The sequence below is a fragment of the Manis pentadactyla genome, chromosome 6, assembly GCF_030020395.1.
Source record: "Manis pentadactyla isolate mManPen7 chromosome 6, mManPen7.hap1, whole genome shotgun sequence".
Taxonomy (NCBI): domain Eukaryota; kingdom Metazoa; phylum Chordata; class Mammalia; order Pholidota; family Manidae; genus Manis; species Manis pentadactyla.
This window is the reverse complement of record NC_080024.1, coordinates 34091999-34116014: the sequence shown is the minus strand read 5'-3', so window position 1 is coordinate 34116014 and position 24016 is coordinate 34091999. Positions and strand designations below refer to the sequence as shown.

At 38.4% G+C, this 24016-nt stretch overlaps 2 protein-coding genes across 2 annotated transcripts in view; one reads left to right on the top strand and one right to left on the bottom strand.

The window, feature by feature from the left end:
• Window positions 1–20777, top strand: part of KIAA2012 (KIAA2012 ortholog) — a 120074-nt gene extending 99297 nt beyond the window's left edge. The window contains exons 16-23 of the mRNA XM_036927998.2: window positions 6529–6619; window positions 8047–8212; window positions 9819–9933; window positions 11193–11503; window positions 13926–14128; window positions 14758–14927; window positions 15762–15981; window positions 18220–20777. Of these exons, the coding sequence (XP_036783893.2) occupies window positions 6529–6619; window positions 8047–8212; window positions 9819–9933; window positions 11193–11503; window positions 13926–14128; window positions 14758–14927; window positions 15762–15981; window positions 18220–18358 (1415 nt within the window). The 3' untranslated portion in view covers window positions 18359–20777. The remainder of the gene's footprint in view (window positions 1–6528; window positions 6620–8046; window positions 8213–9818; window positions 9934–11192; window positions 11504–13925; window positions 14129–14757; window positions 14928–15761; window positions 15982–18219) is intronic.
• Window positions 20778–20918: 141 nt separating this feature from the next.
• SUMO1 (small ubiquitin like modifier 1) overlaps window positions 20919–24016 on the bottom strand; it is a 42083-nt gene continuing 38985 nt past the window's right edge. Inside the window, exon 6 of the mRNA XM_057504319.1 lies at window positions 20919–21756. Within this exon, the coding sequence (XP_057360302.1) occupies window positions 21688–21756 (69 nt within the window). The 3' untranslated portion in view covers window positions 20919–21687. The remainder of the gene's footprint in view (window positions 21757–24016) is intronic.

The following is a 24016-nucleotide window of genomic DNA, read 5'->3' as shown; positions in this document are numbered from 1 at the left end:
CTGGCCCACCAGGTAGAGGGGGGTTTGAAGGCCTTTCCTCAGGGGCGGTTCATGGCTCCAGGAATAAACAGCTCCAGAAGGAACAACTGCCCAAACTGGGCAAGGAAGTGAGGAGTGTTGTGAATGTTTGTCTTAAAGCTGTAGGGAAAGCAGGGAGACCAGAAGTGTGTGCCCAAGAGTGGAGGCAGTACCACTGCACCAGAATCCACAGTCTGGAAGGTAGTACCACTGCAAAGGGCCACCTCACCATGTTGGTCAGGGCTCCTGGCTCGCCAGCTTGCTGTGTGTGAGGCTACACAGTCACTGTACACTGCCAGGCTCTACCATCGGAGCACCAGTCCTGGGCTCAGAATAGTCTGCTAGTTCCTAACAGCCTAGATGGCCTACATGCTCTATTACCACTTTAGTGTTCCTTCTGGAAAGTATTTCAAAGTTCTCCACAGTGAGAAGTGGAGCATCCTTAAGAATGCTTCTGGCTCACTACACTCAGCCCAGGATGGAAAGCCCATGGAAGTCTTCAAAAAATCCCAGAACACAGCTGTTGCCACTTGATCTTGAAAATTCTCTCCATCCTCCAGGAAGTAAAGCTCATACCTAACTTGAGACCCAAATTCATCAAAACCAAAAACAGTTGAAACTAGAAACAAGGACAACATAAGAAAGGAAATTTATAGATCAATGTCACTTATGATGAAAGATGCAAAACTCTTAAATAAAATATTAGCTTAAGCTTCTATTTAAATATGTGTTTGTGTGTGTGTGTGTGTGTGTGTGTGTGTGTGTGTGTGTATGTTCCATGACTGAATTCAGTTTATCCCAGGAATTCAATGTTACATTTGAAAATCTGTTTATGTAATAATTCATACAGAGGTTAAACCTAGAGGAACAGATCATCTCAACAGATAAATGGAAAACCCAAGAGCCTGGATTAAAACTATTAAAAGACAAACCATTAAAAGACAAGTCAAAAAATATAGCAAGATCAATAAATATAGATCAGTACATAAAAGTCAATAGTGGAAAAAGATAGTGTTTCAAGCCATAAAGCACAATTTATAATGCAATTTTAAGATAATTGTTGTTATGGAAAACCCCAAACCAACATAGATTTGGTCAGAATAGCACAATGAATCCCATGTACCTAGCTCCTGGCCAATATTGTCCACTTAGATCCCCGATTCCTTCCTTCCTTTCATATTATTTTGAAACTAACTCTAGGCTTATGTCATTTTACCCATGTATGCTTGAGTAGGTATCACTAAAAAACAAGACTCTTTTGACATAACCATAAGTACCACTATTGCACCTAAAAATTAGAGCTCTTCTTTAATATAATATTTAATCAGTTCTTTCAACATTCTGTCTCATAATTATTATAATTGTTTTAGAATTTGTTTGCTTGCAATTGGTTGATATGGCCTTTAAGTCTCCTTTAATTTATAAATTTTCCTTACTTTTTCTCTCCCTTTTAGTTAATTTTTAGGAAATTGGGTCACTTGTAGAGGTTCCTACAATCGAGATTTTGCTGATTGCATCCTCATGGTGTAGTTTAACATGTTTCTCTGTCTTCTGTATTTTCTAAAAGTTAGTTCTTAGATCTAGGGACTTGATCAGATTGAGGGTTTGATTTTCCCTTTTGGCAAGATCATTTCATGGAGGGCATTGTGTTCTTCCATCAGGAGATACAACGTTTGCTTGCCTTTTCATGATTCCAGCTGCTACTGATTCATTAATTCATTAAAGATTGCAAAACAGTGATAATGAAATTCTATCATTCTTTTTTCACTTATTACTTGGAAAGTCCAGGTAATTTTTTACCTTACTTTCCTCCAAAAAAAAAAGAATAACCCTTTTCCTTTTCTACTACTTAGTTATCCAGTGGTACAGTTTATATAGGAAGGCAGGAAAAATGTAATTTCCAAATATACCATTTACTATATATATTCTGGCAATAAATCTTTAAACAGATGCGTAAGACTTTCATGAATTATAAAATTTTATTGAATAAAAATAGACCCGAATAAATATAAGTCTATATAATGCTGTACATAATGTTCGTAAATAGAAAGATAAAAAGATGACAATTCTCTCTAACTCAATCTATAAATTCAATGCAATTCCAACTTTTAAAAATCCCCAACAGGATTTCTGGTGGAACATGATAAACTGATCCCAAACTTCATGAAGAAGGGCAAAAAATAGTCAATACAATTTTGAAAAAAAACAAAGACGAAGATTTGCCTAGCCAAATATCAAAAATGAAGACTATAAGTTAAAGATGCATATATCCTGCAACACAGCAACTCCATTCTTAGGTACACCTCAGAGAAATGCTTTCATGTACAAACCGTGACCCACTCCAGAAAGCTCATTGCAGTATTGTTTGTAATCACAAAAAATTGGATATAACCAAAACAACCATCAACAGAAAATGGATAAATAAATTGTGGTATGTTTATATACTGGAATAATGTAAAGCAGCCTAAAATAAATGAATGGAAACTATACATATTATCATGGATTAATCTCAAAAACAAAGTGTTGCAACAGATAATGACTATAGTTACCATAATTAAGCATCTCATAACGTATATAATTGTCAAATCACTATGCTGTATACCTGAAACCAATATAATATTGTCTATCAACTCTACTTCAATTTTTTTAAAGGTGTTAAGTAAAATAAAGCAAGTTATAAAAGTTATACAAATGATACTATGGATCCATTTAAATTTTTAATATATAAAATACTATTATATGTTGTTTATAGGTTAATTTATATGTGGTAAAGATAAAGATATGCACAAAGACGGTGTAGGAGAAAAACTTCCTTGACCCTCTTACAGTCCCACACTGGGCCTGAAAATCAAACTGATGATGACAGGTTAACAGGAGGAAAGCTTACAAATGTATTTAACATGAATTTTATGTGACACAGGAGAGTTCATAAGGAAATGAAGACCTGGAGAAATTGTTAGGCCTGAGCATTTTTATACTAGGTTTCATGAAGAATGGAGTCATGAAAAAAACAGGATAGAACAAAAGGGTATAACTAAGAGTCATTAACTAGGGGGAATTTAGCAAGTCCTGTTTGTTCGGACTCCTCTCAGAGTTCCTCTGTCTTCGGAGGTAAGGGTGCCCCTTCTATCTGTGTGACACCTGGGTGGGGGGGGACCCCCTCACATGAGGGTCTCATGACCTGCTTTAGGGGAAATAGGAGAGGTCAGAGAGTCCCTCCTGCACCTGACCTTTCTCAAATTCCTTCAGCTTAAAATACTCAATATGCCAAAGGGCAATATTTTGGGGGTAGTGTGTTCTGAATCCAGTCAATTAATAAATACCAAATTTAACAGAATGGTTACCTCTGGGGAAAGAGGGAAAATGTGATTGTATGTGATACAATGAAGTCTTGAACTATGTATGAAATGTTTTATTTCTTTAGGAAAAATATCAATAAAATACGACACAATTATTAAGGTTTCACAAAGCTAAGTAGTTAAGTACATGGGCAATCATAATACATACAATATTTTTTCTATACTCAGCATTCTTAAAATATTTTACATATTTTTTAAAGGAGTTAAAAGTTGTAAGTTATTATTCAAAGTACAGCCTCGTTTGTTCCAAGGCTTCCTAAACATCAAGTTATTCCACTAGAGAAAAAAGAAATCAACTTTCTATGGTCCACATCCAAGAACTGACAGGATTTCAATTCTAATCAAAATGGTGAAAGTAAAACCAATGTAGAACCTTAGCTTTTGGTCAATACAAACGCGCCCTCTGCTGGTCCTATGGTGCCCAGTCCCAAAGTTCAAAATAGCTGTGAAGAGTAGTCAATGTCTACAGTGAGGGAGCTTTTACTGAGCTAGCCAAGTAAGAGAAGGAAACCCTCATCATGAAAATATTTAAATCAGCTCCCACTCTCTCTTAGTATTATATGTGATCCAAGACAAAATAAATTCCAAAGTACTACTTCAATCAACCTTCCCAGTTTCCTCAACTGCTGGGTATGTTAACAATTTTGTCCCCATTCCAAAGTCTGGAGATTGATGTGTGAGACAGTAGATGCCACTCTTTAGGTTTGGAAATGGCAGAAGGGAGTCAAGTGCAAAGAGGTTCTGGAGTGGGGGTTGGGGGAGCGAAGTGGACAGTGATCGAACATTGAAAAACGGATTCACTGTGAGTATTAAGGGAATGGTGCTGGTGAGATGACAAATGAATTTTTTCTTTTCAAATCTTTATTTAAAGTTGTAATACCTTTATGTAAACAAAACTGAGGATAAGTAAATTAATTCATGCAAGAATCTGCTCAAAGAGAAAGAAATAGGGATTGAATATTAGTCTTTCTTGCAAAGAGTTTGTTTTCTTTTGTGTTAATATTTATCTTCCCCACAAAAAATGTAAGCTCCCTGACACCAGAGTGGGTACCCATCCTACTCACCACTATATTTCTGGCACCTAACACAATGCCCAGCACATAGTAAGTAAACATGTGATAAACGAAGGAATGAATGACCATTTCCTCAGAGTATACATTGGAACAATTTGAGGAACAATTTGGTGGTTAGACATTGTGCCTTAAAGACTGTACAGCCCTCAATAATCATAGATGTGAACAAAGAGTAAGTCTTTTAATAATCAAAAATATTCACAACATATGTTGTGCAGTTCTTTTTAGTTATAAAAGATCTGAAACAATATAAAATTTAAAAGTTGCATGTTTAGTTATGTCAAATTATATATAAGAGCTACCAATATGTTCTTCAGAGCACCCAGCAAAGAGTGCTAGCTGTGTGGCAAGTACACGTTCCTCATAGGATAACATCTGCTTTTTTTGCTTTTCTTTTTTTTTTATTGAGGTAAAATAATATGTAACATTATATTAGTTTTAGATATATAACATAATAATTTGATATTTATATACATTTTGAGGTAATCGCCACAGTAAGTCTAGTTCTCAGCAGTCACCATACAGTTAATGAAAATAATTATCTCCTTATGATAAGAACTTTGAGATTTATTTTTGTTAAGTTTTGAATATGCAATACAATATTATTGACTATAGTCCCATGCTGTATATTATATCCCCATGACTTATTATTTTACATCTGCAAGTTTGTACCTCTTGACACCCTTCACCCATCTCTTCCACCCTCCAACCCCCTTACCCTCTGGCAACCACCAATCTGTTGTCTGTATTTACGAGTTTTTGTTTTGTTTTGTTTTGTTTGTTTTGTTTTGTTTTTTACATTCCACATATAAATAACATGTAATTTGTCTTCCTCTGATTTAACTCACTTAACATAATACTTTCAATGTCCATTCATATTGTCACAAAAGCCAGGATTTCCTTCTTTTTTATGGCTCAGTAGTATTCCATAGCATTATCTTTATCCAATTCATTCATCAGTAGACACTTAGGCTGTTTCCACATCTTGAGTATTGTAAATAATGCTGCAATGAACATGCTGTTACATGCATCTTTTTGAATTAGTGTTTCTTTCTTTCAGATAAATACCCAGATGGAACTGCTAGATCATATAGTAGTTCTATTTGTAATTTATTGGGGAACCTCTATACTGCCTTCCATAGTGGCTGCACCAATTTACATTCCCAACAAGAGTGCATGAGGGTTTCCTTTTCTCCACTTGCTCACCAATACGTGCTATTTCTTGCCTTTTGGAAAGTGGCCATTCTGACTAGTATGAGGTGATAGCTCATTGTGGTTTTGATTTGCATTTCCCTGATGCTTGGTGATGTTGAGCATCTTTTCATGCGTCTGTTAGCATGTGTATATCTTCTTTGGAAAAGTGTCTATTTAGATCCTCTGCCCACTTTTTACTCAGATTGTTTGTTTTTGGCTATTGAGTAGTAATATTTGTGGGTTTTTTAAACCAATTTTTTTCAGTGTTATAACCACAATGGACTTTTAGGAAAAAATTTAAACACACATAAAATCTCCCATATTACAGAGTTCTAACACACCATTCTATAATTTGTCATTAGGTCACATTTTTCATATTGCTTATTTATGTTTTTAATCATAATGTTAAATGTCAAATTAGTGAACGTATATTATTTCCCCAATCTCCCGTTGTTGGGCTATTTCTAATTTAGTATTATTCACAATAATAATAACTAGTATTATTATTCATAATGATAATAAATATAGTTGTAATAAATAACTTTGTACAAAAAGCTTATTTCTTCTTTAGAATTTTTTCCTTATGATAAACATCCAGGAGACTCCTGATCAAAGACTAGAACATTTTTCTGGTTCTTGCTACATACTGTTGTATCAGTTTCCTAAAGGGTCTTACTAATTTTAATGTCACTTGCCATGAAACAACACTGGTTTCTGCAGCATTTGCTAATTTCCTAGGTACAACATACCTGGGTATTATATACCTAGGTATAACATTGTGCTAATTTGCATGCCACTGACTATTCACCAGGCAGATATTTCCCCAGGTTTGGGGTTGTTGCCTGTTTTCCTTTGCTGATTAAAGATAATCTTTGTCTTCGCAGAGCCGGAGCTGAGTAGTATGACCCTTGACCCTCTTAGTGCTTCCTTGGTGAAGCCCATCCAGACTCCTGAGGCAGACACTGTCCAAAAGGTGTAAGTGTTCGAAGTTGTAATGACATGGACTTCTCTCACTTTTATTTTGCTTTTCCTTGTTTTTAATTTTGTTTCTGTTTATTCTAAGAGGCATGAACATTCTCAGCTAACTGTGTCCTCTAACAGCCAGAATTAACTTGTCTAAAAAGATTACTACTTAAACCATATCATGTGACTGGGTGGGTGAAGAGTGAAGTTTAACAGTGTAGAAGCAGCTTTCTCCATTTTTCCATGTATCTGAGATCTACAGACACGACTAGAAAGCTGAGGTCGGTCAAGTCAATCTTTGTTTCTCTCAGCATTCACTTGGCTCTGGGAAAAATAAATCAGTAATAATACCAACTGCCAACATGTATTAAGTGCTTCCTATGTGCTCACTGTTTGCTGTGAGTTCATTAGCAGCAGCTTAACCAGTCACTTGACCTAAGCTTAAAACCTGACCTAAAAAAAAATTTAATTTTTTATATCCAGAGGAAAAAAAAAAAGAACACCAATACTCCACAGAAGTCATTATAGTCGTTGTGAGTAAAGTTCAGACTCTCAGAGACATCATACAGAGATTCCTGAATGTGAAACCAAATAGGTGTATAAAGAAAAGCAACATGATCAGGTTTGTGGCTCTCATTTGGAGCATACCTGTTCCTCAGGGGAAATAAGTGTTTTCCAAGCACTAAATTCTAAAGGAGATTTCTGTGGGTTTTTATAGAGTGACACTGAATGATTTAAAGACTCATATATTTACAGGAAATTCCATTTACCTCATTCAACAAATATTTCTCAGGTTTCTACAGTGAGGCCTGGTGCTAGCACAGCACAGGAAATATAATACTGATCTGGCTAGGAAATGAAATGCCCAGAACCAAGCCCGGCACACAGTACATACTGCTGCAGCTGTTCATTAAAACCTATGTGACTGTTTGCTAGTGACCTTTTTACCCAAAAAACATAAATCAGTTGTCCTCAAGGCACAGAGTCAGTGACCACAAAAGGGATCACACTAACAAAGCACATGACCTTTTGGTCAAGAATAGAAATCAGAAGGCATGAAGGAATGGATGAGTGGTTGCATGTTCCTAAGACAGTCTTTCTTAAAGGTCACTTTTTTTTTTCAGCTAAGCCTTTGATAGAAGAAATTTCAGTTAGATAATCCTATGTCATTCAATTAAAGGCATAAATATACAATCCCAAAGAGGCAAATTATTTCTCCTGCTCCCTATAAGATTTAGCCTGACAGAAACCCAAGAGTAAGACCAAACATTGTAATCTCCCTTATTCAGGGATGTGTTGAGAAAAAGAGGGTTGACCAAGTGTGTCAAATACTCACCAGTGCCTGGCAGAGAATAAGCCTCAAGGTTTGTTTACTTTTCCTCTTCCATGTCCACCACTTTTCTCTTTAGTTTGTTCCTACTGTTTCACTCTTTTCAAAGGGGCAGAGATTATGATGTACACCATCTGCTCGGAGGACTCCCAGGACATGGGCCTGAGTCCCCGGAGAAATCGGTTCCTGTAGATACATCTCTTCTTCCAAGAGGGAGAGAAGGGAAGACCAAACCAAAGCTGTCCAACCAGCAGACAACAGCCAGCATCAGTAATGTGAGTGCGAACACCTAGGAGCTTGGTCCAAAAGCCCTACCTGGATGGCGCTCCCACCAGGGCTATCACATACAGTTGTGTAGACTGCTTACCATACAAGGTAAGGATGCCCCTCAAAGGGGGCAAGGTGGAGCTGAAATCCAGTCTGTTGTCCACTCACATGCCCCACACCCAACATTGGGCTGCATCCACCTGAAGGATGGGGTATCCATTTCTAGTTCTTACAAAGGCATGAAAAATAAACTTCAGTTTTCCTGCACTCACACAACCTCTGACACCAAATGTGCAGAGATTTTTTGCACATCAACCAATTCTCCAGCTCTCCGAACACCAACTGGGTGTCACACAATTCAAATATGACACAAACTACCCAGAGTTAGCACAGCCCCCACAGGTGAAGAGCTCAGTCCCAAAAGACTGCCCCCACTTCAGAAGCCAATTCCAAGTCCCAGTTTATCACCTGTACTCCTGACCAGCAGGCGATAAATAGAGGGTTCCCATGACCCTCTCCTCAGGTTTGATAATTTGCCAGAATGGCTCACAAAACTCAGGGAAACCTTTACTTCTATTACTGATTTATTACAAAGAATATTTTAAAGGATACAAATGAACAGCCAGATGAAGAGATACATACGGCAAGTCCAGAAGGGTCCCAAGCACAGGAGCTTCTGTCCCCGTGGACCATGGAGTATGACTCTCTCCTAGCATGCTCACCAACCCAGAAGCAATCCAAATTCCTTTTAGGGTTTTTATGGAGGTTTCATTATGTAAGCATGATTGCTAAATCACTGGTGAATGGTGATGAACTCAGCCTCCAGCTCCTCACCCCTCCTCTGGTTGAGAGTGTGGAGCTGAAAGGTCCAGCCCTCTGATCACATAGTTTGTTCCCCTGGCAACTAGCACCCCTCCTTAGGGGCTTTCCAAAATTACCTCATTAACATAATCTCAAGTGAGGCGAAAGGGGCTTGTTAATGAACAGCAAAAGACACCCCTTTCATGGTTATGCTCCAGAAATTACAAGGGTTTGGGGAGCTCTGTGCCAGAAACTGGGAATAAAGACCAAACATGTATTTCTTATTATGCCACACTAGCCACTGAGGGTAGCCATGACTGCACTCTGCCATCCTCTCTTAGGAACAAGCTCCATGTCTCCCAGCCCATAGGGAAAGGTAAAAATTGCCACAGCTGTGCTCATCTGGTTGAGGTGTGCCGCAGGTTAACAAATGAAGCAGCAGTAAATAAAGCTGGCTTTGATTTAAACAAGTTAACCATTAATCACAGCAACAGCAATCTATCAAAGGCAAAAACTGCTTCACTTTGATCTAGCTCTGTAGATCATGATTATCATCAAAAAGGCGAAGATCATAACATGTATTCTATTCTTCTTTTCTCCTATGAAATTATACCTACCAGTTTCAAATCAAAGGCTGAACCTTAGGATCTCCCCACCAGTTCCACACTCTTTGTTATCTGGAATCCACATGAATTCCATCATAAATCATTCTGTCTTGGCCAACATAATCTCCCCTCAATGTTTTTTCCCTTGTGTCCTACATGTATCATGGCCACTGTATCATGGTCACTTTCCTTAACTTTTCACCTTTAGCAGATGGAGTTGATGGACAAAGCCAAGAGAAAGAAAAGAATCAAGACAGACAAGTCCAAGGCACCCAAAGGGAAAAGAGAAGGAACAGTCAGCAGGGGAGCAGAGGCTGCTGTTGGTGAGGGAGTGTGTCTTCAGGAACAACCCAAGGGAAGACACCTAATGGGGGCCGGGAGGTGTCACAGAGAATCAGCATGGGTCCAGTGGGACAAACTATCTCTTTTGAGTCTCCTTGACTACCACAGCTGAGACGGTGTTGCAGCCTTACTTCATATCAATATCTGAAAAGTAAGGGGCAGAAGAAACCAGGGGTGTGTCAACACCTATGATCAACATGACAGGAAATTATAATAATACTAGCACCTATTTGCTGAATACCCACAGTATTAGGAGTTCTGCATATATGACATCATGAAATCCCCACATCTCTATAAAGCAAGCACTGTTATTATATCATGTAGCGGGGGAGACTGAGAGACATTGGGTGACTTGTATAAATCGAACAGCTCAAACAGTACAGTGGTGGACCCAGGGTCAGACCCCATCATTTGATTCCTGCATACTATTACTACTGCTTCTGTGAACTAATAACTGTTATCTTAATCTGAATTGGGCAATGAGAACATATGGGAAAGGGAGGATACAAAAAGCTCTGAATGGTTACCCCAGTTACCATTTTTCTTCTTGGTTCCCTGTGTGGCACCTTACAAGAATTCAGATTCCTGTGCTTTGAAAGACTTTCTTTAGTCTAAAACCTCCATCCATTCTTTCCCAGCCACATGATTCAGAAGACCCTCCAAACAAATCAAAGGCTGTCATAAAGGATGATCTTGGATAGTCCTCTGGTCCAGTCTGTTTTTGAGCTTGCTTTTTAAAGTCTTGCAGAGTTTATATCATTGTAGCCCATGACTTGAGTAGGATTGACAAACTAGGAAAGAAATATTTGTGGCCCTGAGGGGTGCACTGAGAGGAGCCCTTGGAGTATGGAAGGGTTAAACTTTGCCAGGTTACAAAGCTGCAACCTTAAGCCAGCCTCCTGAGGCATGACTTTCTAGCTGTGTCTACAGGCCTTCCATCCAGAGTCCTGACTTCAACCATAGGTCGGAGTGAAACAGAATTTAGTGGCAAGACTGCTGAATTACGGTTGATCCAAATAGGGTAAAATAGTTTTTCAAAGGGTGGTCTGTGGACTACCCTTCCCAAAACACTTCAAGTGGTTGTTAAAACGTAAATTCTTACAGAATCAGACTGCAGGAGTGGGGCTTAAGAATCCACACCCCGGGTGATTCTGTTGCATACTGAAGTTTAAGTTACAGAAAAGGATGCAGAGATCATGTTTACTCAGCTATACTTCTGTCTCCAATTGTTCTCCCCCAGGAAAGTCAAAGGCTGAAAAGAAATCAGAGCTAATTCCCAAAGAAAAAAAACCAGAAGCCAAAAGGAAAAGGACACAGAAGGAGAGGGACCTGCAAACGGCAGCAGAGCTGAGTGGGCCTGATGTCATTGACTTTAAGGAAGCAGAAGACACTGCAGACAGACGTTTCTTTCCTTCAGACCCGTGGCTTTCTCCCAAAGATGATGCTCAGGAGAGCCAAGTTTCTATAGACAGAAGATCATCACCCGCACAGACTGTTACTGTCACTGGAAACATGGAATCTGGAGAGAGAAGCCATGAGGATCCTTCCAAGGTAGGCCTACTAGTCTCTCTTTGGCCAAGGGATTCTGTCCCCACTGGTACAGGTTTTTCCTAGAGGTAGGAAAACTGCCCCAAATTATACTGCAGTTACTGAACTATTAGCTCTACTACCTAATAGTTTTATTTGTTCTACTTTGGTACCTTCTGACTCTTTAAGAAGACAGACCTGGTGAAAGATACAGGGGGCAAAGCTCCTGTGAAATGATGCATTCTGTAAGGCTCCCAAACTGTCAGGACATGTGCCCACCCCTTAAAGAGCAGGAAGTTGTTATAGCACCCAACTGTGAGAGGCACAGGCCTCACAGTTAAGGGAAAGGTAGACTCAGGCCATCAGAGCCGAGCAGATATCCTTGACTTGGCCTGGAGCTCATGCATTGCTTGCCTCCCAAAGGCTGTAGAAATGTCTCTTTTTCTAATCTGCTTTTATGTGGCACACTGCTAGGCCATAGGCAGCTTATACACACACATATCTATCTGCCTTTACAAGGTGCTTGGGCATGTGAGAATCATTGTGTTCCAGAGGCCTTGTTCTAATGTCAAGTACAGATCTTACTACTGTGGGGACACATCCTGATAAAACCACCATAAACTGAAAATACCGTAAGTTGAAAATGCAGTTAACACACCTAACCTACTGAACATTATAGCTTAGCCTAGCCTACCTTAAACCTGCTCAGAACACTTACATTAGCCTATAGTTGGGCAAAATCATCTAATACAAAGCCTTTTATAATAAAGTGCTGAATTATCTCATGTAGTTTATTGAATACTATACTGAAAGTGAAAAACAGAATGGTTGTTAGTTGTTTACCCTCTTGACTGCATGGCTGAGTGGGAGCTGCAGCTGACAGCCACTGCCCAGCATCACAAGAGAGGGTTGTACTGCAAATCACTAGCCCAGAAAAAGATCAAAATTCAAAATTTAAGTATGGTTTCTACTGAATGCTAAAATACTGACTTTTTTGTAAAGTCAAAAAGCCATAAGTTGAACCCCATCAAAAGTTGGGGGCTGTTTGTACATAAGAGAAAAATTGAGTAAGTGTAAGGAAAATTACCCTTTAAAATCCCTGTAATTAACCAAAAAGAATATACCATATAGATATATATCTCTCAATAAGACCAACACAGCCCATTTTTTCTGTGCTGTTGGAATAAATCACTATTTCTTCCACTGAGATGAAGGTGTTCAACTGCATTTAGAGGTCATGTTGTACAAAAAAAAATAAACAAAAGAGAGTCAAATGCACCCACAGCTAAACCACTATGGCTAAACTCAACATAAGTACATGTGCATAGTACAACTCTGCTGAATCTCATTTAATTTTTATAGCCACACTTGTGAACCAAGTATTTTACTAACTTAGAAACTAAGGCTTGAAGGAGTTAAATGTCCATTGACAGAAATGATACAACCTTTGAGTGGGAGAGCAAAGAAACTCAGGTCTCTTGATTTCAAAATCAGGGCTCTTATCATTGTTTTAAATTATTGTATACTTATTTTATAGCCCTTGGTCTTCCAAAAAGGATTTCAGAATGTCTAGACTATGGATGGAATTCTGTTCTTTGCAGCGGATGAAAATAGTAACCTATGGGCAGAACTTTTCTTAGATTTATTGTCAATCTATGGTATTGTGCTGCCTCTGCAAAGGCTAAAGAGCAAGGAAGTTTCACCCCAAATTGGATACCCAGAGTTCCCATGGAAAAGTTTCAGTCCAGGTTCCCCTAATGGGCATATTTCTGACTTCAGAAGAGGCATTAGAGAGAAAAAGCAAGCTAAGACACCCTTCACAAAAACTGAAAGAATCTTTCATTGGAAAAATAGGTTTGCAGAGGATTAAATGTGAGCCTGACACATTTATGCTTAAAACTGCCTTTGGTAAAACTTATGCCTAAAAACTGCCTTTGGGTAAAAATCCCAGCCCTGGTTTCACCTTAGAATTACCCGAGAAGCTTATTAAAACTTTTTTAAAACCTCTAGTCTCACATCTAGGTATTCTCATTTAATTGGTGTGTGTGAGGACTAGTCCCCCCAAAAATTTTAAAAGCTCCTTGGGAGCTTTTAAATTCTGAAGTGTAGGTTAAGAACTGTAGACGATGATGTGTCAGACGTTATGGTGGCACTTTCACTATTTCAATTAATCCTGGTTAACAGCCCCAAGAGGAAGACAACACAGAAATTAAGGTGTGATCCCCAAATTCAGAAACAAATAGGAGAAAGACTTGGATCCTGGTCATTCAGGTCCTAGAGCCCAAGCTGGTGGCAGCAGAGTTTATGTGGCTACGGTCAAGAGTATGGAAACCAGTTAATGATTCCATCTCTGAATAGAGACCACATTGTGTAAGGTGGAGGAGAGCTTGTTACTGGGACAAGACAAAACACTGTCCCTTGCACTAAGAACACTCTGATTCCTTAGGCCCTCCTTGCTAAGAGGGAACAAGAGAAAGCTTCCCAGGACAGGCTGCGAGCAGAGAGAGCCGAGATGAGAAGGCTGCAAGTGGAAAGGAAGAGAAGGGAACAGGAAGAGCAGAGGCGGCTCCAGCAGGAGCAGCTGGAGAGAGCAGAGAAGATGAAGGAGGAGCTGGAGCTGGAGCAGCGAATCCGTGCAGAGGAAACCCGGTGGGTTGAGCAGCCAGAGAGGCCAGAGCCATGTTAGGGAGGCAGAAGAAAAAGGCAGGGGTTGACCTCCACTAGGGGCCAAGTTGGTTTTGAGGCTCATTCATGCCCTTAAGTAAAAGAGCATGTCTCATGTGTCTCTCTTCTGTTACCCTGGGAACAACCTGGACCAAGGGTCAGATGCAGCATGTTGGTCACTCCAGAGGGAGGTTCCTGGGGCCTCCTCCAGAGGGCACTGGGACTCAGGCCAGCAAGCAGCTGCGAAGCCCCTTGCCACCATGGCAGCACTGCCCTATGCCCTTTTATAGGCCTTGACTCATTTAATCTCAACCACCCTGTGAGACAGGTGTTTTAAAATCCACTTTATGTAAGAATGGAAAATGAAGCTCTGGGAAGTTAAAGCCCCTACGTCTGAGCAGACAGCTATATGTTGGGACTTTGAGGTTTCTAGTTCCAGGCCTTCCTTCGGCTCTTGAATAAGGCTCCCTGGGAAAACGGAGTCTCCTCTGAATAGGATGCTCCACATGGCCTGCGCCCCCCCCCCCCCCCCCGGGGCATTGCCTGTTGACTTGTCTCAGAAGGACACCCTGGTGCTTTCTGCATTTCCTTGACCATCTTGTGGGTGTTCTCAGTTTGAGAAAACAGAGGCTTGAAGAACGGCAATGGCAGGAGGAGGAAGAGAGAAAACAGTGGCTCCAGTTGCAAGCGGCCCAGGAGAGAGTCCGGCAGCAACAGGAGGAGTTTCGGAGGAAACTGCAAGAACTGCAGAGAAGAAAGCAGCAGGAGGAAGCTGAGCGGGCTGGTGAGGAGGATTCTAGAGCTCTCTGCATCTCCTGAGAGAGAAATGTTTGTATCCCACCTGGGTGTTCACTTGACTCTCCCGAGTATTCTTATCCTACGCCTTTGTGTACGAAGCACTATAAATGTATACAATATTTTTTTCAAAGTGATTATGTGTGCTAATAGTGAGTGATAGAAGACCAAATATATAGTGATAGAAGATATAGATATAGTGACAGATCAAAGTAAGACTCACTTGCAAAAATGAACTCTTGGGTTCTGCTCCCAATTCCGTAATCTCCTGAACTGGGACCCTGTCCTGCCCATTGCCCTTTCAGCATTGCTCAGGAGCTGCCTAAACTGGAGACAGAGCCCTGCTCCTCTCAATGGAAACTGTCAAACATCTGGAGAGCTTCAGGGCAGCCTTTCAGGTAGTGATGTGTAGAATCGCTACAGCCTCATTTCTGAGGAAGAGGAAGGCATTTCAGCAGATGTCACTCTTTAGGCTGGTCAGTCCAGCTGAGTTAAGCACTACGTTTCTTCAGACCCTGATCTAACACCCTCCCCAACCCATCTGCATAACATCCATGAGCACACCAGGCTCTAGAAAAACTTCCCCCAACGTTTTCATTCAACTGCACAGCAAGCACACTGCACATAGTAGGTGCTTGATAAAAGACTCTTAAATTAGTAAATCAACCCCAAGGTAATCCCCAAACAGGTCTGGAAGCTGTCAGGTAAACTGCAGACTATCTTATGGGGGATGCCTGGGAATCACAGACTTGAGTTGGGTCAGAGAACGGTTTTCTCCAATAATGAGACCCCTGCTGAGCCTACCTCCTTTTCTACTCTGCAGAGGCAGAGAAGCAAAGGCAGAAGGAACTGGAAAAGCAGTTAGCAGAAGAACAAAAACACCTGATGGAAATGGCTGAAGAAGAACGGCTAGAATACCAGCAACAGAAACAGGAAGCCGAAGAGAAGGCTCGGCTGGAAGCAGAGGAGAGAAGGCAAAAGGAAGAGGAAGCAGCAAGGCTGGCTCTGGAGGAAGCCGTGACACAAGCCCAGGAACAGGCCAGGTACCGGACAGTTGCCATGGGGGGACTGTGCAAGGGCTGACTGCCTGGAGCAAGTACTAACCTTGTACTGCTTTTGGAAAAGTAAAGTTTTCCCACTTCCTATATGCATGGTATGGAGGAACCAAAAATTAGAGATTCTTTTGCTGTCACAGAATTCCTTCATGACTTATAGAACTTCTACTGAAGCTGGGAGTTTAGAGATCATCTATCTCAGCTATCTGGGTTTACAGATGAGAAAAGTGAGTCCCAAAGAGGGGAAGGAGTTAGGGGCAGTGCTAGGACCAGATCTAAGATCTTCTGATTCTCAACTGCCTTTCTCAATATTTATTGGGTTCCTATTACGTGCCAAACACTATCCTGGACACTGGGAATTCAGGAGTAAGTCAGACAGATGTCTCTTCTCCCATGGCATTTCCACACTAGGGTGAGAGTGGGGAGACAACTTTTAAATAAAGATTTTTTCAGCTGGCAAGAAATGCTAAACAGAAAAAATGTAAAGATGTGATAGGATTGCAGGAGATTTAGTTTAAATTAGTTGGCTAGGGCAAAACTTCTCAGAAGAGGTGATCTATAAGGTGAAACCCGATCAACAAGGAGTTAGTCACATAAACATCTGGGAGAAAAATATCCCAGCAGGTAAACACTGAGTGCAAAGGCTCAAAAGAATGGAATGAGTCTGGCATGTTCGAAGAAGAAAAGAAAGTCAGCATGGCTGAAATGAAGTGAAGGAGGCAGAAAGAATACTTCCAGATGAGGCCAAAGCGGTAGGCTAAGACCAGATTTTGTGAGGGCCTTGTTAGGAGAAACAGCAAAAAATCTGTCATCTGGGGGCAACAGCATTTCCCCCCTTTATTCTCTTACAATAGTAATGATCATTACATCTTTCTGATAATATCATCTCTTGAGTAATGTGGTTTCAACTGACTCTTTAAAATCTAGGTCCTCTAATATAATTTCACCTAGATGTAATCTAAAAACAAAACAAACAAAACAGGAATAGACTCATATACACTAAGTGACTGGTGGTTACCAGTGGAGGGATTGAGGTGGCTGAAATAGATGAAGGGGATAAACAGACGCAAAACCTCAATATAAATTAGTCACAGGGATGAAAGTACAGCATAGAGAATATAGTCATTAATTCTGTAACATCTTTCTATGTCGACAGTAACTACACTAGTTAGGGTGAGCATCTAATAATGCAGATAACAGTCAGATCACTATGTTCTACACTTGAAACCAATATAATATTATCTATCAACTATACTTCAATAAAAAAATAAAATTTAATTTAAAAAAGAATATGTCGTTTTTAAGTGTAAAAAAATAAAGTCTAGGTCCTCTACGGTTGCTATATCATGCATTTCCCCTCCTTAGTGAAAGCAACAAACAGTCATCCCTCAGAATGACCAAAATTGAAAGGTAAAGAAGCACAAAACAGAAAACCATGTTATTCCAATCTTAACTATGAACAAGTTACCCCTTGAAATGTATTCTCCACAACTCAAGCAAAAACTAAGCTAATAAATACTCTTCAGGGGACGAGAAAGAGAAGGAATCCAAAACAGTACTATCTCAAGGTTTTCCACCTGGAGTTTTTCCTTTCTAGGACTTTACTCAGCTGTTACATGAATTACAAAACAGATCAATAGAGAAGTCTTCATTCGTTCACAAAATTATGTATTCCATGTATCACAACAGCAGTGTTTGTAAGTATTGAGACCAAAAAGCAAGCTACTGGAGTTCTAATTTTCCACAAAAACTGGCAAACCATATGAGGGAAGGTTGAGCAATTTTGTAAGACTAGTTCAAGCAGCTGAAAGCAGAAAACCAAGTTAACTAAAGGGTTGTGTACGGGTTAGAGCCTCACCTCACCAAGCATTAGAACTTGATGCCAACTGGCTTTATTTCGTCTTCACTTGTGTGACATTGGCTCAGGTACTTTAACTTCTCTGGCCGGTTTCACTGCCTGTTTCCCTGTCTGTAAAATAAGGGAGTCCCTTCCAGGAATGCAAATTTAATAACTGAGTTATGCCTCTCCTTTTACTTTTCCAGTAGGAGGCCCATAATATTCTAAACCTCATAGGTAAATTTACTAAATGAACAGAGTATGATGATCTTCCACTAAATTCCCAAGTCTGATGATTATTCAAATCCAAAATTCTTCTACTAGCTTATAAGGACGATTTCTAGGATCCTTAATCATTATTGGGACTTTGGGTGGGGTTGTCTCCTTAGGCAAAAAGCTGCTCTGAAGAAACGTCTTCATTTCCAACAAGAACTCCGTAAGGAAACCAGTGGACTGCAGTGGACTCACAACATTTCAAGACCATGGGTTTATTCTTATTTCCAGTTCCTACAAATATCCAGACCTTAAAGATAAAAGAAAATTTTAAAGTAAGTTGCGAGGTGGTGCAGAAAAGAGAAACTTCCTTCTGTTATGTTCCATTCTGAACCTAGTAAATTCCATTTCATCTGGTTCACCTCAAGCTACACATAACTTCTCTGGGTCCTCCATCACCATCACCCAACTCCACTACACGTACTTTGTTCAACCCAATTAAACTCTTCACTCAAATTCCTGTATGTTCTCTAGAACCACAAAAATCCAGCTTTGGTGCCTAAAACTGGCCAGTAACTTCAGTTTGAATTTCAGCTTGTTAGTAAGATACTAAGATACACTTAGTAGAGTCGAAAGTATTTCATTTCAGCCAATGTGACTGAAAGAGTTGCAGGTAAATGGAAATTATGAAATGCAAATAATTGAGTTAGCTAAGAGAAGCTAATTCATATATTCACATATAAAAAATTAATTATAATCTCTTTACAAGGTAAAACCACATCCATTTTATCCTAAGATTACACTAAAGTTTAATGTCTATTTAAAACAAGGCAATCATTTGATGAGTGTTCATTTGAGCAAAGTGAACTGTTTTGGAGGGTATTCTCACATCCTCAAAGTACAGATTCTAGAACTTCACTGTGCAGTAAGTAGCCACAAGTACTATTTAAATTTAAAATATTAAATTCTCCAGTCACACTAGCCACTTTTAAGTGCTCGATAGCCACATGTAGCTACTTGCTACCATATTGGACAGCACAGATATAGAACATGTTCATCATCACAAAAAGTGATTAACAGATCCCTGAAAATGAACAGATCATGAGGTTTTGCTCCTGGACCTTGAAGATCCAAACACTCACATAATTTCCCCATTTTTAAAATCACACTGATTCTATCAGGGAAAAGTGTTGATTAGATAATTTGTCTTTTAGCATCTCTTTAGTATCAGTATCTAATAAGTGTCTATTAGAGAATGATCATTAAAGGTGATGGAAGAGCTTTAGCCAAGATATATAAAAGGATGTTAAAGCTAGCGGTACCTTAACCTGAATTCTCCCATAGATTTCTGTATCACTGTCTGCAGCTAAAAAATTTGGTATTCACAAGTGATTCCTTCAAATTTCCCACTAATGCATAAGATGTTTGCTTTCTACAGGAACTGCATTTCTGCAATCAAAAGTCAAACTTAATTTTGATTCTGTATTGTTATTGGACTTGCTTAGGTTTGATGCTTGTTTTTAACTCGTTTTATGTAAAACAGAAATAAAATGGCCAAAATCAGTCATACATAGTGAATTTAAGTATGTCAAACATTTTCTCAAACTTGTCAACCCTACTTGCACACTTATTCATTCATTCCATTCAATTATAATCAGATGAGAAAGGAGCATCTCAAATAATCCAACCAAGAACAGAAGAAAGAACATTCAAGGAAAACATCCTTGTGGGGAAATTACCACTACTGGCTTTATTTTCCCCTTCTGTTACAAATTTTGGATGTTGCAGTCAAGCGCTAGGTAGAATGGCTACATTGTTACTCAAGGTCCCTTCCAAATCTGATATTCTATTAAATTGTTTCTGTCAAAGGCTATTTTATTAGCACTACACCACATAAGCACATTTTAAGTTAACCATAGCAGAATGCAATGCATTTAGAAGAATCTAATAAACTACAATTAGCTAAGCTCCACGACCTAAATGCTGACAGCCTTCAAACAGAAATGCAAACAAATTAAGATACCAAACTATATATTCATGCATCCTGGACAGTTCAAGTAGTCTAACAGGTTTGTTACTCAGGCCTGACGGAAATATGCAACTCAATGAGGATTTTCTACAAATGGGCCTAATTCCTAGTCACTATTTAATGTAATGATAAATGCCAGGTGATAAGTTTAAAAGCTCTAGTTTACCTAGAGGGTAAGATATAGGAATTGCCAATCATTTTTCAACAGATGACTTGAGTAGGGAGGCTATAACAGTTTATAAAATTAGAAATAGGTTTTATTAGATGACATTCTATTTGGGATAACATGAAATTGGATTATGTATATGCATTGATATACTAAATTCTATGGTTCATTAAAGAGTTACAATAAAAAGTTAAGCCCTCTAATAGGAACAAATTTGGTATTTTAATTTCATACAAAGTTTAAATATTTGAGATATAAAGATATTCAAGGAAAATATAAACAAAATATACCAAACCTTAACTAAGCAGAGAGCATTTTGTAAACTGTTAAAGGAAAAACTGAAATTTTCAATATAAATCAATTAAGGATTTTTGGCATGCCCATTTATTCAATATGACTGAGTAATTCTATCATATATATGCAGCATACAGGAATATCAAGTTTTTTCAAAAAAAACAGAACTGAGTATTTAAGAAGGTACTGTGGCCTTAATTAAATGCTTAATTTAGAAGGCACTTCAGTAACTTTCAGTGCTTCAAAGTCATTATCATCACTGTACAGTACTGAAGAAAAAATGTGTTCCATGTACAAATAATAATCTCCATTATTAGGCAAGAAAACCTTGTTTTAGCCATTTTCTTTTTCCCTTCTATACAATTAAAAAATAAAATGAATATTAGTACGGTTTTTACAAATATTTTGTTTATTTTAATGAAGCTGGTACAGACAATGTCCATTTAAAACCCATATCCCAGGCCAAAAAGTACAAACCAAATCAAAAAGAGCAGTGTTCTGTTGTATACACCTCTGCATGAATAACTATTAACTGCAATGAAAATTAGAACTTTTCTGGGATCTTCTGCAAGATTTTTCTTTCATCTTAAAATGCTTTCTCTTCAAGGGGAGCCATCTTTGGAGTTAGTCATTACTCTCACCATCTCAGTCATCTTGACTCCAACCCAACCTATCTTCTTCTTTTGGTCCAGACCCTCAGATTTGTAAAGTAGCTTCAAGTTAAGGAAAGGTCATTTTTCCACAGTTCAGCTCTCCAAAAAACTTCCATCTCCCACTGAAAGTCACAGTCCAGGAGTGAAGCAGTCATATACTAGAACTTCAGGGCCAATTGGAAAGTCATTATCAACACTCACATTGGTTGATCTTTTTTATCACAAGCCTGAAAATGCAGTCCTGGAAAAGGTGGCCTCTCTTGTGTGCACACATGTAACTTTTAAAAAGGAAGGGCTATATGAAGGGGGCTGAAGTTTGATCACCAAAGATCAGCACAATGGAAACAAATGATAATGAGTAATGGGCACTAGAATTCAAATTACCAGATGTTTTAAAGAGATGGGGTGCCAGTTTCAATTCAGTTTTGAACACCACATTACAAAAGAACTATTTTTAAAAATAAAAAAAGATTGCGGGAAAAGAAAAAAAATAAAACAATATCTAAACCGTTGAATGACCCCCTGTTTGTTCCTGATAAACTTCAATCACATCTTCTTCCTCCATTCCCAGCTGTAAGAGTAAAGAAATATTATGTTAGAAGACTATAAAAGCACTATTTTTTATTTGGCTGTAATCATGTGACCACTGTTTTAAAGTTTAAGAAAATACAAGAGTAAGCCATAGTTACCCCGTTCTAAGATTAAGAATCCTATTTCCTTTAATCTGAATAGAGGTATGTCTTTCCTTCTGATTCTATGTCTATGGAGTCATTCATCCTACTTTGCTGAGTCAATTTCACTTCCCAATTTATTAACTGTATAAAATGCAAGTGTTTTTGAAAAGTGCCTTAAGGGAGTTTTATATCTAATGAAAGATGTATTTAAGTAGTTCAGTTTGTGGCATATTTTCTAAAAAGCATTTTACTTCTAGATATAATTACTTGATAGAATCTCGTTTCTTTGAAGAAACCTGATCTCACATTGAAATATATGTAGCTTTAGTTAGGAAAATACTGCTTAAGGATTCATTTCCTGTTAGTGGTTTGTTTTGTCATTTATAATTCCTCTTGGCATATAACTATTATTTTGACAGTGACCACTCTCAATACAGAAAGTTATCTATACATCCAGTCTTATTCAATACCTCCAAGTATTATAAGCTAGATTTTTCAGCCCATTCCTTCTCAATTCTTACATAAAAAAAGGGAGTCCTTTAAAGTGCTTTTTACAGAACATTAAGCAAAGTATAGACAATTACCAGGATTTTTTAAATGTGTTTTATATGCATCTAAATATTCTGGAATTTTTTTTCTTAAAGATGTAATGGTTGCCTCTGAGAAATGGAAATGCAGAGATTGTTCAGAGTATCTTTTTTTTCATTTCATATACTTTGTTTTTTTATTACTTTTGGGTTTTTTATTTTTTAATTTTTTTTACATTCTCACTAACTTTTTTCCCCCTTTGCCTATTTCACCCCTATGGCAACCACTACTCTGGTCTCTGATTCTACTGAGTCCACTTCTGGTTTGTTTGTTCATTTGTTTTGTTTTTTATAGACTTCACTTATAAGTGAAATCAAATGGCATTTGTTGTTCTGTCTGACTTACTTCACTGAGCATAAACCCCAAGTGGATGGCCCAAATGGCAAGACTTCATTCTTTTTTATGGCTAACGTTCCCTTGTATATATGCACCACATGTTCTTTATCCATTCATTTATTGATGGACACTTCAGTTGCCTCCATGCTGCGGGTACTGTAAATGCTGCTGCAATTAAACAGGAGTGCACATCACTTTTCAAATTAGTGGTTTGGTTTTCTTCAGGCAAATTCTCAGAAGTGGAATTGCTGGGTCATATGGTATTTCTATTTTTAGTTTTTTTGAGAAAACTCCATTTGTTTTCCATAGTGGCTACACCAATTTACAATTGCACCAGTAGTGTAGGAGGGTTCCCTTTTCTCCACATCCTCACCAATACTTGTTATTTCTTGTCTTGTTGATATTAGCCACTCTGGTATGAGGAGATAACTCGTTGTGATTTTGATTTGCATTTCTCTGATTAGTGATGTTGAGCATCTTTTCATGTGCCTGATGGATATCTTCATGTTTTCTTTGGAAAAATGTCTATTCAGATCCTCTGCCCATTTTTTAATCAGATTATTGGGTTTGTTTGGTGTTGAGTTATATATTATCCTATGCAGTAGGTTGCCTTTCCATTTTGTTGACAGTTTCCTTTACTATGTATTATTTTTAACACTTAGTATTCCATATTTAAAAAAGAAAAAGGAGTATGTAAGGAGGTATGCTATCACACAGAAACCCAGGTATTACCCTCAGTGAGGATAAATGACCATGAATCTGTTAATTGTGATGTGCAGCCAGGGTTGAGAAGCATTATATTAGGCAGACTGGAAACAAATACTAGCATTGTTTCCACTAAACTACAATGGATTACAAAAATAAATGAAAAGATTTTAAAGGAAAGTCTATATTAGATCAGGAATCTCTAGTGAGAAAAGTTGTATGTTTTACAGGTGACATTTCTGTGCAGAATTAGAAAATGTAAAAATTAAAATATGCTACAAAATCTAAAAATAAAACAGACATGTGGATTTGGGATTTTTTTAAGTGATCAGATTGGCTCTAGTGTTGTGGGTATCTTGCAGTACCTATATGAATACTAAAACAACTATTAAAGATGCTGTTAAAAATTAACTTTAATTGCACATACAGCCTGGCAAATACTACAAGTAATAGAACTCCAAACATTACAAGGAACCTTTAAATCAAGAAGACATCACATGGCCTCAAACTATGGAGAATATGACGCTA